This window comes from Oryzias melastigma, linkage group LG13 (assembly GCF_002922805.2).
Source record: "Oryzias melastigma strain HK-1 linkage group LG13, ASM292280v2, whole genome shotgun sequence".
Taxonomy (NCBI): domain Eukaryota; kingdom Metazoa; phylum Chordata; class Actinopteri; order Beloniformes; family Adrianichthyidae; genus Oryzias; species Oryzias melastigma.
This window is the reverse complement of record NC_050524.1, coordinates 19231414-19244581: the sequence shown is the minus strand read 5'-3', so window position 1 is coordinate 19244581 and position 13168 is coordinate 19231414. Positions and strand designations below refer to the sequence as shown.

The following is a 13168-nucleotide window of genomic DNA, read 5'->3' as shown; positions in this document are numbered from 1 at the left end:
AATAGAGCCATAGACAAGCAACTTGGTCTATTGCTGTCATAGCCATGGGCTCAGATATGGTTGAGCTTAAAGAACCACTCCAATGAAAATCACATTATTAGTGTTTTTAACTTCTTCCTGCAACATTTTTCTCACAATCGATGACATATTTAAAATAATTTGAGATAATAAATTATATTTCTGAGGATTTTGCTATTTAAATCAAAATTAATCAGGAACAAAAGAAAGAATTGCATTTGGGAAAGCTCTCTTTTATGATGCAACAGCAGAAATGGGCGGACTAAAGTCTCCCAGCTCCATTCTGACCATCCACTTTCAGACAAATAGATCCATTAATCCATTATTTTTTTTTTTTATGCTGTATTTATCTGCTTTGTTGCTTTTTTAACCGTTCTTTTATTGTGTTTTGTATATTTTTGACTGTAAGGCGACCTTGAGTCCCTTGAAAGGCGCCCAACAAATAAAATGTATTATTATTATTATTATTATTATTATTATTATTATTTTCATTTTCTGTGTCTGAGCTGACATCTGGCTCAAAACTGTACGCTTGGATGGCTTCGATATTGCTTGCTATTTTTGTTGTGCTACTAATGTTAGGTTGGTATTGTAAGAGGCTGTAAGCTAGCTGCAGAGAGTATAAACAGAGGGATGATGGAATATCAGGGGCGGCTTACTTCCACGCTAATTTATTTGACTTATTTTTCTGATGAACTCCTGCTGATCTGCACAAACTTTGTCTAAGGGGAACGCTGTTACTGTAGATCAAAAGATGACTGGAGCCGCCATCCCATGACAAACTTTTGGGCTCTTTCAATCTCCACACATTAAATTTACTTGATTCCTATTTAGATTCTCCTCATTTTTTAAACTCTGCACTCAATATTTTAAAACACATCCTCTGATTCATTCTGAATTTAAATATTAAACATTTCAGTTTTATATTTTACTTTAATAAACATTAACATTTTCTTCATTTTTGTTTGTCAAGGTTTCAAAGAACAGTTAACTCGTTCCCCTTTACTGTATGTCTTCCCATGATTTGTATTTAGGCTCTTCATTGTTATAGGAATAAAATCATTAAGTGATGGAAGTCCACACCATCTTCCTGTGTGAATAAAAAACTCCGCTGAAGCATCTTTTAAAAAGTAGTCTACACTTATTCATACAAAGCTGTGTGATATCACCCTAAAATTCATGAAAGATGAAAGTGTTCAAAACTCCAAACCATTTCAAAAGCTCACAATGGGCTAAGTTAAAGAAAAAAAAAACTCAGCTAATCCCACCTTTGCCATAACTGATGCTCACAGCCCTATTAGGCTCTTGTGCTGTCTGCCTCCTAGTGGTCAAAGAAGTCTTCCGGAGCATTTGTTCATTCTCAAATGTTGGGAGAGTTGAAACTTCCTCACTGAACTGAACTCATTGCTTATGCTTTCCTTTGACCTTCACAGCTGTCTTCTGTGTTGTCCTCAGGAGACTCCAGAGTGTAGGCCAAGAGGGTCTGAGGAGACAGGGCTCCTCCACGACCAGCCGCCCCCCTCAACCACTCTCTCCTCAGGCCATCAAACATATCTGGGTCCGCACGGCTCTCTTTGAGAAGGTTCTGGATAAGATTGTTCAGGTCATTGTGGACAACTCCAGGTGAGTGGAGTTGTCTGTTTGACTGACTTTTTAATGAGCATCTATCTTAATTTATACATTTATCAGCACATGACATTGCATGTCTTCATATTCATCTTTTCAAATGGGTTTTCACATATCAGAATGTATAATTTTCACATGTACCAGCAGATGTTTCTTATTTATCTAGACATCTGGTTTCATGTCTGTAGATGTTTGTGTCTGCACATGTACCAGCATATTTCTCTTCATATTTTTTTTAATTTGTTTTTGAATCTCTTTGCATATGGCTAAATATCTGCAGGTGTCTGGGTATATCTGCACATCTCTGCACATGCATCTGCATATGTCTGCGCATTTATTGACGGGTGTGAATTAACCATCTGTGGGTTAAAATAAATCTAGTGTTCAGGTTCTTTTGGTGAAGTGTGAGCTCGTTTATCAGATAGAAAGAAGTTTTTTTTAAAGCTACACTGAGTCAACTTGATAGAAGACCTAATAGTTAATTTTATTTTGTGCACCTTTTGTCTGCACATTTATTTGCACATGCTCCTGCACGTCTTTTTCTATGTTCACTTTTCTAGAATTTGCTCAGTGTGCATGTGTGAGTCTGTCTAGAATGTACCTCACCTTTGCTCAACAGTAACAGTGACCCCAAAAGGGATATGGTGGGTTAAGAAATGAATAGATGGAACTTAAACCAAGTCCCTCCTGGTAGCATTGGGATAGAAGATGCTGAATTCAGGCTGCTGGTGTGTACAAGCCTATTTGCTTTGCCATGAAAAGTCCATGAACTTCTAGCAGTTGTTATACAGGTAAAGGGCATTTACCATAGCTCCAGTGGCATATATTAACTGCTAGAACAAGTTGCTGGGAAGTTAGAGTTGTTAGAGCAGCTTGCCTTTCCTTATTCTCAACTCAGTGCTGATAGTGTGGGCAGATCTGCTTTCTAGAAACTTCTTACTTTATTAAAAACTGGACTCTGCATCCAGCCATTGTGGAACAAAAATGGAAACCCCTCAGTCCAACTGCGGGGTACTTATTTGCATTTGGGAGAGATAAAAAAATATCCACTGTTTTACATGATACAGCTTTGAGATGCACCTCTGGTCATGGATGCTTTGGCATGTTTTATGCTCTGATAACTCAATGTTATCTAGAGTTAGGATACACCGTCTTGGTCTTTCCACACTTGTACTGACTTGTAGATATAGTTCAACTTAAGTGAAGACGATCCTGGCTGCTTCTGCTGTTCAGAGTCACTATCACAAAAGCAAAAGATTTAATCATTTATCCATAACCAGCTCCATGTGCTTTGCCTGTGAGTGTAATAATACGAGTGACAGAGTGGCGTCAGAAAGGAATTAACACCAAGTGGAGTGCTAGGGCAGTAGAAGGTCTTTGAAATGTGGTGCCAACAGAAGAAACATGCTCCTTTTTGTGTTTGGTGGATGTTATTTTATTATTTACAAAGGAAAATAATTAACCATCAAACTGCAGCCATCTCTGGATAACATGCTGGGTGTGAGGGAAAACCTGCCAGCCATTGTCCTTTGGTCTGCTGTTTTATGTAGGGGCTTGCAAACCCAGCACTAATCTAAAATGAGACTAGATTATACGGGTCGACACCCGTACAGGTGGGTGTAACTAACCCAGACGTAGACTTATGTTTTTGTCATAATTAGCAAAAATAATATAGTGTATATATATATCTAACAGTCAAACTGAGATGAGCTTTTCACTGACAAAACTGTTTAATAGGAGCTTATTCAGAGCTTGCAAAAAATAATAAAAACACAAACAAACAGTGATTGACTTGGCCCTTGTTTCTATGAGTGTTTTTTTTAGCATTCATTGATATTGCTGTTTGATGTAAAGAGCATGAATTGGCAACCCTAAAAAGAGAGATGAAAAAAAAGTTGTCCTATACCAACTTTAAAATGGTAGATTTCTGGTAAAACTTGCATTATCTGCTCCTATACCCTATAATGTATTGGTAATTTTATGCATATTTATCTGCACATCTATGTGTTAATGTAGCTTTGTCAGCTGGTTGATGCTTTCTTGTCTTTGCAGCAAATACTACGAGAGGGAGGCTCTGATGCACGATCCAGTCTTCGGGCCTATCCTTGCTGCGTTGCTTGGTGAGTTTCCTCTTCCATCCATCCACATTCTACATCCACTTATTCTTGCTTGGGTCGCAGACTTGCCAGTCCATTGCAGGGCCACACAAAGACGGACAATTGCACACATTCACACTTAAGACACAAGTTAGAAGCACCAATTAACCTATGAAGCTTTAGTGCTCTGAGAAAATCCACACATGCACAGAGGAAACACTCAAACTTCACACAGAAAGGACCCAGTTTAGATTTGAACCAGGGCTTTATTGCTAAGGGTCAAGAGTACTAACCATCAAGAGTACTAACCACCACACGCCTGTACAGCCTGAGTTTCCACTTCAAAAGTTCAAATGTTGGTGTGGGTTAGATAATACAAAACAAATATTAAAGTGATGCTTGAGGGGTTTGTTTGGAAAATATATTATTTGTTCAGTGAGAGTTCAGTAAGAGTGCAGGTGCAGAACGAGGGGTGAGAGAAGATCAAAGGCAGTTTATATTCTGTTCGGGGTGAACCCTGCCTTCACCCTAAAGTAGCTGGGTTGCTCCGGCAAACCCATGACCCTGAGAGGGATTCTGCAGGTTCTAAAGATGGATGGATGATTTAGATAAGTAAGACATGATGTCAGCAGGTTTCTGTTGCAGAAGCTATTTTTTAATTCATTGTCAGTGTTGGAACTCTAATGTTTGACAAATGTTCTGAATTTTTGACTGGACCAAAAGTAGTTTTATTTGCTGTAAGTTGTTTGCTTAATATCTGCTCACACTCAAATCAGAATCCAGAGCATACATTTTTTTACCCACAGCCTCCACGTGCAAAGCCACTGAAACACAGAAAGTTGAAGCTGCATCTTGCCAGTTTCAAATGTTCTTAACGGGGGTTGCTGGTTAAAAGCTCTAACTTTATGTACTGCATTCTCAGTGGGGCCTTGTGCTCTGGAGTATACCAAGCTGAAAACTTCGGATCATTTCTGGACCGACCCTTCAGCCAACGAGCTAGTTCAACGCCACCGGATCCATGGGGCACACCGGAGCCAGGATATACCTGCCAGCCGTCGGCCTGCACTTGGGGTGAGTAGGGAGGTGTTGGGAGACTTTGAGTGTGTGTGTCTGGGTGAATGCCCGTCTTGGGGTAATATATTCATCGTGATATATACTGACTGTAAAGTTTCTTCTAGATTCGGAAGAGGCAGTCCAGCGGCAGCATGTCAGAGGACCGTTTCGCTGCATCAGCCAGAGAGTATGTTGAGTCTCTGCACCAGAACTCAAGAACTCACCTTCTGTACGGCAAAAACAACGTCCTGGTGCAACCGGTATGACAACCAACCTCCTTGTTCGTTACAGTGCTGCCTCACAGCTTCTGGCTGAAAACACACACCAATTCTCAGGTCTACAATCTTGTCCCTGGTGTCCTTTGACAGCTCTTTGGTCTTGGATGTAGTGAAGAGGTTGCAGTCTGTTAAAGAGTGTGGACAGGTGTTTTTTATACAGATAGCTAGATCAAACAGGCGCCAATAATTCAGGTAACGAGTGGAAGATAGAAGAACTTAAAAAAAGAAGAAGCAACAGGTCTTCAGGGACAGAATTCTTGTCTGCTTGTAATGGCTAATCTTCGTTTTAGCAGTATTTTACTTATAAGTTCTGTAAAAATCATACAGTATTATTTATTTCTTTTACTTGCTGACTGACAGTTGATGTGCACCTTGATGAACCTCATGCCTCGTTTCCACTGAGCCCTACAGAACAAACCTGTCCCCCCTTGGCCGGTTGAGAATGGGCATTTCAAGTGAGCGTGTCTTCAGTCCCCGACCCATGCGGATATGGAGGAATACTGTATATAAAGACTTAATTATTCTTTTCAAGAAGATTGAAGGGGGGTGGCGAAAAATACAGCCGAAAAGAGGACAAAACTTTCCGTTTGGATCTTGAGTCGGTCTTGCTTAATGGGTCTGGACTGCTCAGTAAATAAGGCGTAACAGACCTCTCATCTTTTTATTTGGGAAAATGTGCAACATTAGTGGCCAACAAATACTTTTTTGTTTTGTTTTTCGATATATCCCCTTCCTTCAATCTTCTAAGTGCTTTAAATACTCGAATACAAAATGAGTTTAAGCATAAATACACCTTGTGTGGCCAAAGACCACATAACCCCTGGGTGTAGCAATACAATCTACCCTACTATATAAGAGGCTTAATCAAGAGGCTATATGAGTTTCTGTCTGCTCAGCTAGTAGAAAGAACAAATAAGAAAAGAACCAAACACCTCTGCACTCCTCTGTTTCCAAGCAACATAAACCCATGGGTCAGTGAGGAAAAGTTTATGGCTTTGCTCTTGTCCGAGGAGGGCATATAATAATGTAACACTCTTTAGGTGGATAAACCAGCGGGCTCTGATAAACTGTCAATGACAAAGAGGGCAGGTTTTAAGAAATGCTGGGATCTCTCTCTGCAATAGTCTCCACCCCCTAAAGTAGGAAGCAAATAACTCAAAATTGCTAACTTTTGTTTGCTTTCACCATTTTGGCATCTCCTCCCTGGTAGAAGAAGGACATGGAGGTGCTGCGGGGGTACTTGTCACTCCACCAAGCAGGAGATAACCTGACTTTGAAGTGGACGCCTAACCAGCTGATTAATGGCACTCTAGGGGACTGTGACCTGGAGAAGAGGTTACCAGCACTAACTAATAGATCAGCTACTTACTGATTGACAATGTGACAGAAGGCTTTCCTAACCCGCTAACGTCTGCTTCTTTTAGCATCTACTGGGACTACGCGTTGACTGTTCCTATGCGCCAAATTGTCTGCATCCACTGTCATCAGCTACGTAAGCACCCTCTGTCGGCCATTTTTACCAGCTGCATGTTCCCCTCTTGATACCAGTTCTGATGTTCCCTTCTGTTCTGTGCTACAGCTGATTCTGGAGGCACCCTGGTTCTGGTTAGTCAGGATGGGATCCAGCGGCCCCCCCTGCACTTTCCTGCTGGAGGTCACCTCCTTGCCTTCCTCTCTTGTTTAGAAACAGGTCTGCTTCCCCGAGGGCAGCTGGAGCCTCCCCTCTGGTCTCAGAAAGGAAAGGTAATCCATAAAAGTGGTTTTAGGAAGTAAGTTAGGAAATTATGGCTATGAAGCTCCCAGAATTGACTCATGTTCCCCCTCTAATGGTAGTAGATATTATATTTTCTTATGCAAAAGTTGTACCAAAACCAATTACTTTGAAAAGGGACCAAAATATGAAGCTAGGGATTTTATGAGCTAATATGGTTGCACCATTTCCACCTTCTTCTGGGAGGCTTATTATACAATGAAATCAGTCAAATTTCCTTTCTATTTAAAATAGTCCAAACAAACAAGTCTGAGTAAAATCTTTTTTCTTTTCAAGTGTGGGACGAATCAGTAGCAGCACTAAATGAAGTGCACCCATTTGACCCCCCAGGTGGGGAAACATTAAGCTACAGTCACAAATGTGCTTTAGAACTATTGGTTTATGTAACAGCCCTCCCAATCTGCCTTAATTTTAGCCTTTTGAAGGACCTGAGTATGACAGTGAACCTTTAACCTATCAACCTCACAGAGACACACCACCACTAGGTCACTGTACTGGTGAGAATAAATGCATGGTCCTATTGAGCTTGTTTCAACAGCTTGTAGACAACTGACAAAAGTATCATATGTCCCTCTGTGCTCCTCATGAACGAACTCTTCAACAATTAAGTTCAGTAGCCATACGCAACTGGATTTGTCTTAAGACAGCACACAGTAGACAAAAAAGACAAACTAAGAGACATGAAACATAAAAACTATCCAATTAAGTCCAAATCATTTTAAAAGAGGTATATTTTCTTAACTGTATTATAACAAAAACCTTTAAAAGAGACCAACAGATTACATGGACGAGTTATAGGTGCCATCTCTGTACTGAGCTACAAATACAAACAATAAAAAGACTAATTCTTTGACATTGTCTGAGAGTGTTTAAAAATGATTCGACAGACTTGTAAATGACATCTTCCTTTCTAATAGTTCAGATTGCCTGAAGAACACACACGCACTATCTGTCTTGTTTTTTATATTTTAATGAGAATTTTTCCATTGACGTAATGCAGACATTTTCCATTGAAGTAATCTAGACTGCCCAGTTCTCCTGCTCGCTGCTAATTGGCAGCATTGGATAATTCTACGTTTTCGCAACTAAACACACAGAACCCAGTAATCAGCAACAGACAGAACCAAGATAGCTGTAAAACTAGGGAAGTGATACATTTCCAGAGCTGGGATTAGACTGTCATGACTTGATTTCCTGGTTGTCCACCCTTATCATTACAAATTACTATTAACTCTACACACAACTCAGTTCACAGTGAAATGTCCACACTTTATCACTAACTATAACTGAATATTTTGTGTCTTCAGGGGAAAGTGTTCCCTAAACTGAGGAAGAGGAGCAGTGCTGCCAGGCTAATAGACCAGGACAGAAACAGTGATGAGCAGACAGCAGCTGACTATGTGTTTCGCATAGTTTACCCCGGGTACCGGTATGATGCCAGTAAGTAAAACACTTACAGCTAGTTGATCTCTGCTGCAAAACATCTCAAAATCAAAAGGCTGCTTCTTCTTTTCTGTGGCTAAAGCTCAGTATGTCTACATGACTTCCCCATAAATGATGGTCTTTTCTGACTCTTGACATTTGAAATCAGTAATCATACATTAATATGTTAGTCCTGCTGCAATGCATATAAAACAAACACAATGGATAATTTTAATTGCTGAAATCACCAGTAAATAAAAATTAATTGTATTATTCATTATATCTTTGATCAAACCAAAACTAATAGACTGAAAGGAGCTTTCTCTGTTGGGTGGGAGTAAAGTTGGTTCTCCTCCTCAATAAGATAAGCCAGTTGACATGGCTATACTATTTCTTTAAGATCTGGATGCTTCCCTTGAGAGGGACTCCAGTCTTGTCCCACTGGGAAGAGGCCCCTGGGTATACCTCGAGCAAGCTGAAGGGAGTATGTCTCTCAGCTGGCCTGGAAGTGCCTTGGGGTTCCCCAGTTGGAATGAAGGAGGTTTCTGTGGAGAAGGAGATTTGGTCATCTATACCAAGAGAGCTTCGTTGTTAACTGGTTTTATAACAAGCAGGAAAAGATGGATGAATGAAAAAAAATTGAAACTAAATAAATTGAACAGAATTCAACACTAACCCTCAACTTAAAACTAATTAATTTAGTCAAACTGTCTTGAATTACATATAATTGAACTGAACTCGATTAAGCTAAACTTAATAAAACAGAATTTCACCAAACTAAGCTGCAAATTAGATCAAATTAAACTGAAACAACTAAAATGACTTAAAAGGAAATAAACTTAAACAAATATTACAAAACTGAGCTGAACTAACCTGACTGATACTAAACAATACTAAACCTATGTAAACTAAACAAATCTTCTTCGTTTGTTCCTGTGTTCAGGTCAGTAATAAAGAAATATTCACCCATTAGTCTCTGAACTCATCTTGTAGGATCAATGAAGTACTGAACTTCACAGTTCAGAGAGACATTTGAGGATGGTGAAGGTGATTTGCTGTGGTTGCCCCTGAGGGGCAGCTGAAAGAGGAGGGCATAGAGACATACTGAGCCTCTTTGCCTGCTGTGTCTGTTACGGCTCTGTCATGGCTTCTGTCCTACAGCAATCCTGAAGAGGCTGGCTGGAACCCTCTTTTCTAACTGTGATCTCTGTTGTTCTGCTGGTGTGAGCAGTCACCATAAACTACCACCACACCACGGGCAGCCGTGCTCCATCACTGGATGATGACGAAGAAGAGGAAGATAGGCTCCATGCTATGATCTCAATGATCTGCTCGCGGAACCTCACAGACCCTAATGTCATGAAAGGTTTTTATCACCTGAACACACCCACCAAACCCCATCTCCTCACCCCTGAGACCTAGCTTCAGACAAGCTCCCTGCCTCCTCTCTCTCCATTGTCTACTACCTAGCCATCCTTTTGAGCTGTTTTCAACTCCCTAACCCATCTATGCCTGCCTGGATTGTGTGTATGCTTCCTGAAGCTAAGCCCAACAGTGATGAGAGAACTGCCGCTAATGTCTCCAGGGGTGTGATGAGTGGGTCATGTACGAAAACTGACCACGAGACTGCTTAAACAATGAAACAAGAACTATTTATCCAAGGCCACATATGGGACAATTATTAACAACATCAAAAAACAAACTTCTACAGTTGACCATCCCCCCCAAGCTTCATAGTCAAAGTCTGAGGCTTAGAGGTCTACCAGCTAGCACTTCAGACAAAAGTATAATAGTGCAAGGTCGTGTGAAAGAGTTTTAAAGAGATTAGTTTATATTACTTTGAGGAATTTGTGTTAACAGTGTTTTCTTGAAAATTAAAGGGCTGTGTTCTACACCACAGGAGATTAACAAACCCACTTTATATCCCAGTGCCCACTTTTTGGCTTTTTGACTATTTTAACAAACTGCCGCAACGGTTTCCAGCTGTTTCCACTGGTAAATGCTAAGCATTATTAAAGGAAAAAGTATTTTTCCCATAGCCTATGTTCTTCAAATGTTATCTTCTGCGAAGGATACATTGATAATGGCGTACAGTAGGGTTGTCAAACTCAATTGCACAAGGGGCCAAAATTCAAAACACACCTTGGGTCGAGGGCCGAACAGGATAAACATTTATTAAACACGCTAAAACTAAAATTTTAAAACTTTAAAACGGAAACTATTTAACGCGGACTGAACCTCGGGGCGCGACCGGTACCCTTATCCGGTACCTTAACCCTAGCCTGGTACGCTTCTGGTACTGCGTCTGGAACCAGTACTGATCCACGTCCGATACCGACCCATGTCCGGTACTGACCCATGTCCGGTACTGACCCATGTCCAGTACTGGGTTAAGGTTAGGGTTAGGATACCGGTGTGGTCCATGTCACGGTACCGGACCTGAATAGATTTGTAGCCCGGAGGTTGAGGACCCCTGATTTAAATTGGAACAGCCAGCACGTCAAAATACAACGAGTTGGGGGCACCCAAAACGTACATTTGGGACTCGGAGAGGTCCTTAGCCATATATCAATATGTAACGAGTTGGGATGAGAATGTGTTGCAATATGTTACCAGCTCAGGATAACATCAGGTAGTTAATAACAAAAGTATAAAATGATCTGGAGGGCCGAATATAATCACCCAGCAGGCCGGATCTTGCCCCCGGGCCTTGACGTTGATACATGGTGTACAGCATGATTCACTTTCCTTTGCATTCTTTAGTGTCTAAACACATTTTCTTTAAATTCTGGCTTAAATTGACTCACATTTAGGTTAAAAGATGTGATTGGCTAAGGAATGGCCGCATGGTTTATTTGTTTGTTTGTTTTTTAATACAATTTTAATTATCACCTGAAAGATTTTACAATTAAAATTATTTCTCTAGTTTGTAGTATTGAACTACTTAAAGATGGTTTCTAATCTTGGCTGTGGATGATCAGAAAACAATGTTTGAACTTCAAAGGCAGTACGGCTCTTAGGGAAGCTAGTCTGTAACAAGCTTTGAAAGGCATTTGTGGATGAGTAACAATATGAATGATCAATAGCCTTGTTTCCACTGAGCGTTCCGGTCCAGTATTTTAAATCTTTACATTGTAAAATGGACCCAATAAACAGTAGCCAACCGTACCTCTTGAGGTCTCCCATTGGTTATAGGTCCATAGAAAAATAGAACGGGACGGTTGGGGCGGAGCTGCTGTAGCCACCCGTTGATTGGCAAAAAGTGATGATGACTTTAGGAAGCCTCAATATACCCCTAAGATAGCAATTCCATTTTCCTCGTCACGGTGGTATTTAGTTCCCTCCAATCTTCTTTCAAACAACATTAAATTCCTGTTATACACAATATACAAAAAGTAAACCAAGAAAAAGATGAGCTGCTGGATGACCTCCATTGTTGTTGATTTTCTAGTCATCGCTCTACAATGACGCAATGACACGCTAGCGGTCTACATGCACCAACAAAACCAACCGCCCAGTGGGAGTGAAGCTTAACTGAGTGGAAAAGCTCGACAGAATTAACTGGACCGTACCGTACTTCTCCTTACCAGATCGGACCGGACCGCTCAGTGGAAACGAGGCTAATGTGTCTTTGCTTACAAGAACAAAGCATTTCAAAGTGCGAAAACAAAAGCATCTCCAAATCCTGTATATGGATCACAAGTATTTGATACAATCATTTTTCTGTATGGTCTTATCAGGGATTTAGTATTTATATTATTTTTCTTTTTGTAAGATGATGTTCCTTAGACTCATTCAAATGGTTTCCCATAGGTCTACTTTGATGTGTATCGTCAACTGCTTTTGTCAAAGCTAGTTCAAAGAGGTTAGGCCTGGAATGTTAGGTCTAAGTAGTTTTCTTTTAGGCATCTAGGGACAGAGGTGAGGGTGTCTGGAGATTAAAGACCCAAAACACCCTATGACCCTGGGTTCTTCACGATCCACCAGTTAGGTGTATTCTTACCAACCTACACATAACAGTTCAGTACTGCTTAGGTGCAACAGAAATGTTTGGTGGAGCGGACATCTTTCGATTGGGAAGGTCACAAGTTTGATTCCTGCCCTTTCTGCCCATATTTATAAATGTCCTTGGGCAAGACACCGAACCTCACATTGCTCCTGGTGGTTACAGATTAGTGCCTTGTATTTCAGTGGAGCATCAATGCGTGAACAGCTGGGGACTATTAAGTGCTTTGGGCCTTCTATCAAGACAGAAAGGTGCTAAATAGGTTTACGCCATGTTTACACTGTTGTAATGTAGTGAAAGACACTAGAATTAACGGACCACCACCTCCCCCTAATCCTCAATGATGGTTGGGTCTGTTTTTCAGGGATTTTAATGCAGTTGTAGGAAACTCACCCATTTGAGAGTGCAGCACATAGTCTTTGGATCTGTGGCGCTAGTTTCTGTTCCAGGTTTCGTCCTGTCGCTTGGTTTTGTCAGGATAACACCTCAGCACTGTTGGGTTTGAAAATGTGCTTCTCCCCCCCCACTTTGCCCTCAATTCATTTGACGAACCACTCTGGCGGTTCCTCGGTCTTCCTACCCCAGCCACATGATTGTCGGTCCGTGCATGAGGATCTGCAGCATCCGTCTCTGTGTCTCTCTGGTTTGAAGTGGGATGGTGTCTCTCCGTTCTCGTGATGGAGAAGTTTCCTTGCTCCAACCTTCATGGTTGTTTGTCGTCTGTGTGTGCAATGCTGTTCACTGTAACTCTTCACCGCCCCCCTCCCTCCCCCGTCCCTTCCTACACCCTCATGATGGTCCTGTGGGGTTCCGCAGTAGTAGAGACGAGGAAACTGGTTTGAGGCCAGAACCAGTTCTGGTCATGCATAGGAGGGGGGGCAAATATGGACCTTGCTCC

General features: G+C 41.1%; 1 protein-coding gene across 2 annotated transcripts in view; it reads left to right on the top strand.

Annotated features, from left to right (window-relative positions):
* The window catches only part of sgsm2 (small G protein signaling modulator 2), a 45414-nt gene that overhangs the window by 22221 nt on the left and 10025 nt on the right, over nucleotides 1-13168 (top strand). Inside the window, exons 4-12 of one of the 2 annotated variants that reach the window (XM_024276801.2) lie at nucleotides 1474-1641; nucleotides 3697-3764; nucleotides 4663-4811; nucleotides 4919-5053; nucleotides 6282-6406; nucleotides 6496-6563; nucleotides 6651-6814; nucleotides 8150-8282; nucleotides 9496-9630. In XM_024276801.2, coding sequence (XP_024132569.1) covers nucleotides 1474-1641; nucleotides 3697-3764; nucleotides 4663-4811; nucleotides 4919-5053; nucleotides 6282-6406; nucleotides 6496-6563; nucleotides 6651-6814; nucleotides 8150-8282; nucleotides 9496-9630 — 1145 coding nt within the window. The remainder of the gene's footprint in view (nucleotides 1-1473; nucleotides 1642-3696; nucleotides 3765-4662; nucleotides 4812-4918; nucleotides 5054-6281; nucleotides 6407-6495; nucleotides 6564-6650; nucleotides 6815-8149; nucleotides 8283-9495; nucleotides 9631-13168) is intronic. The other variant, XM_024276802.2, reaches the window with a different exon arrangement.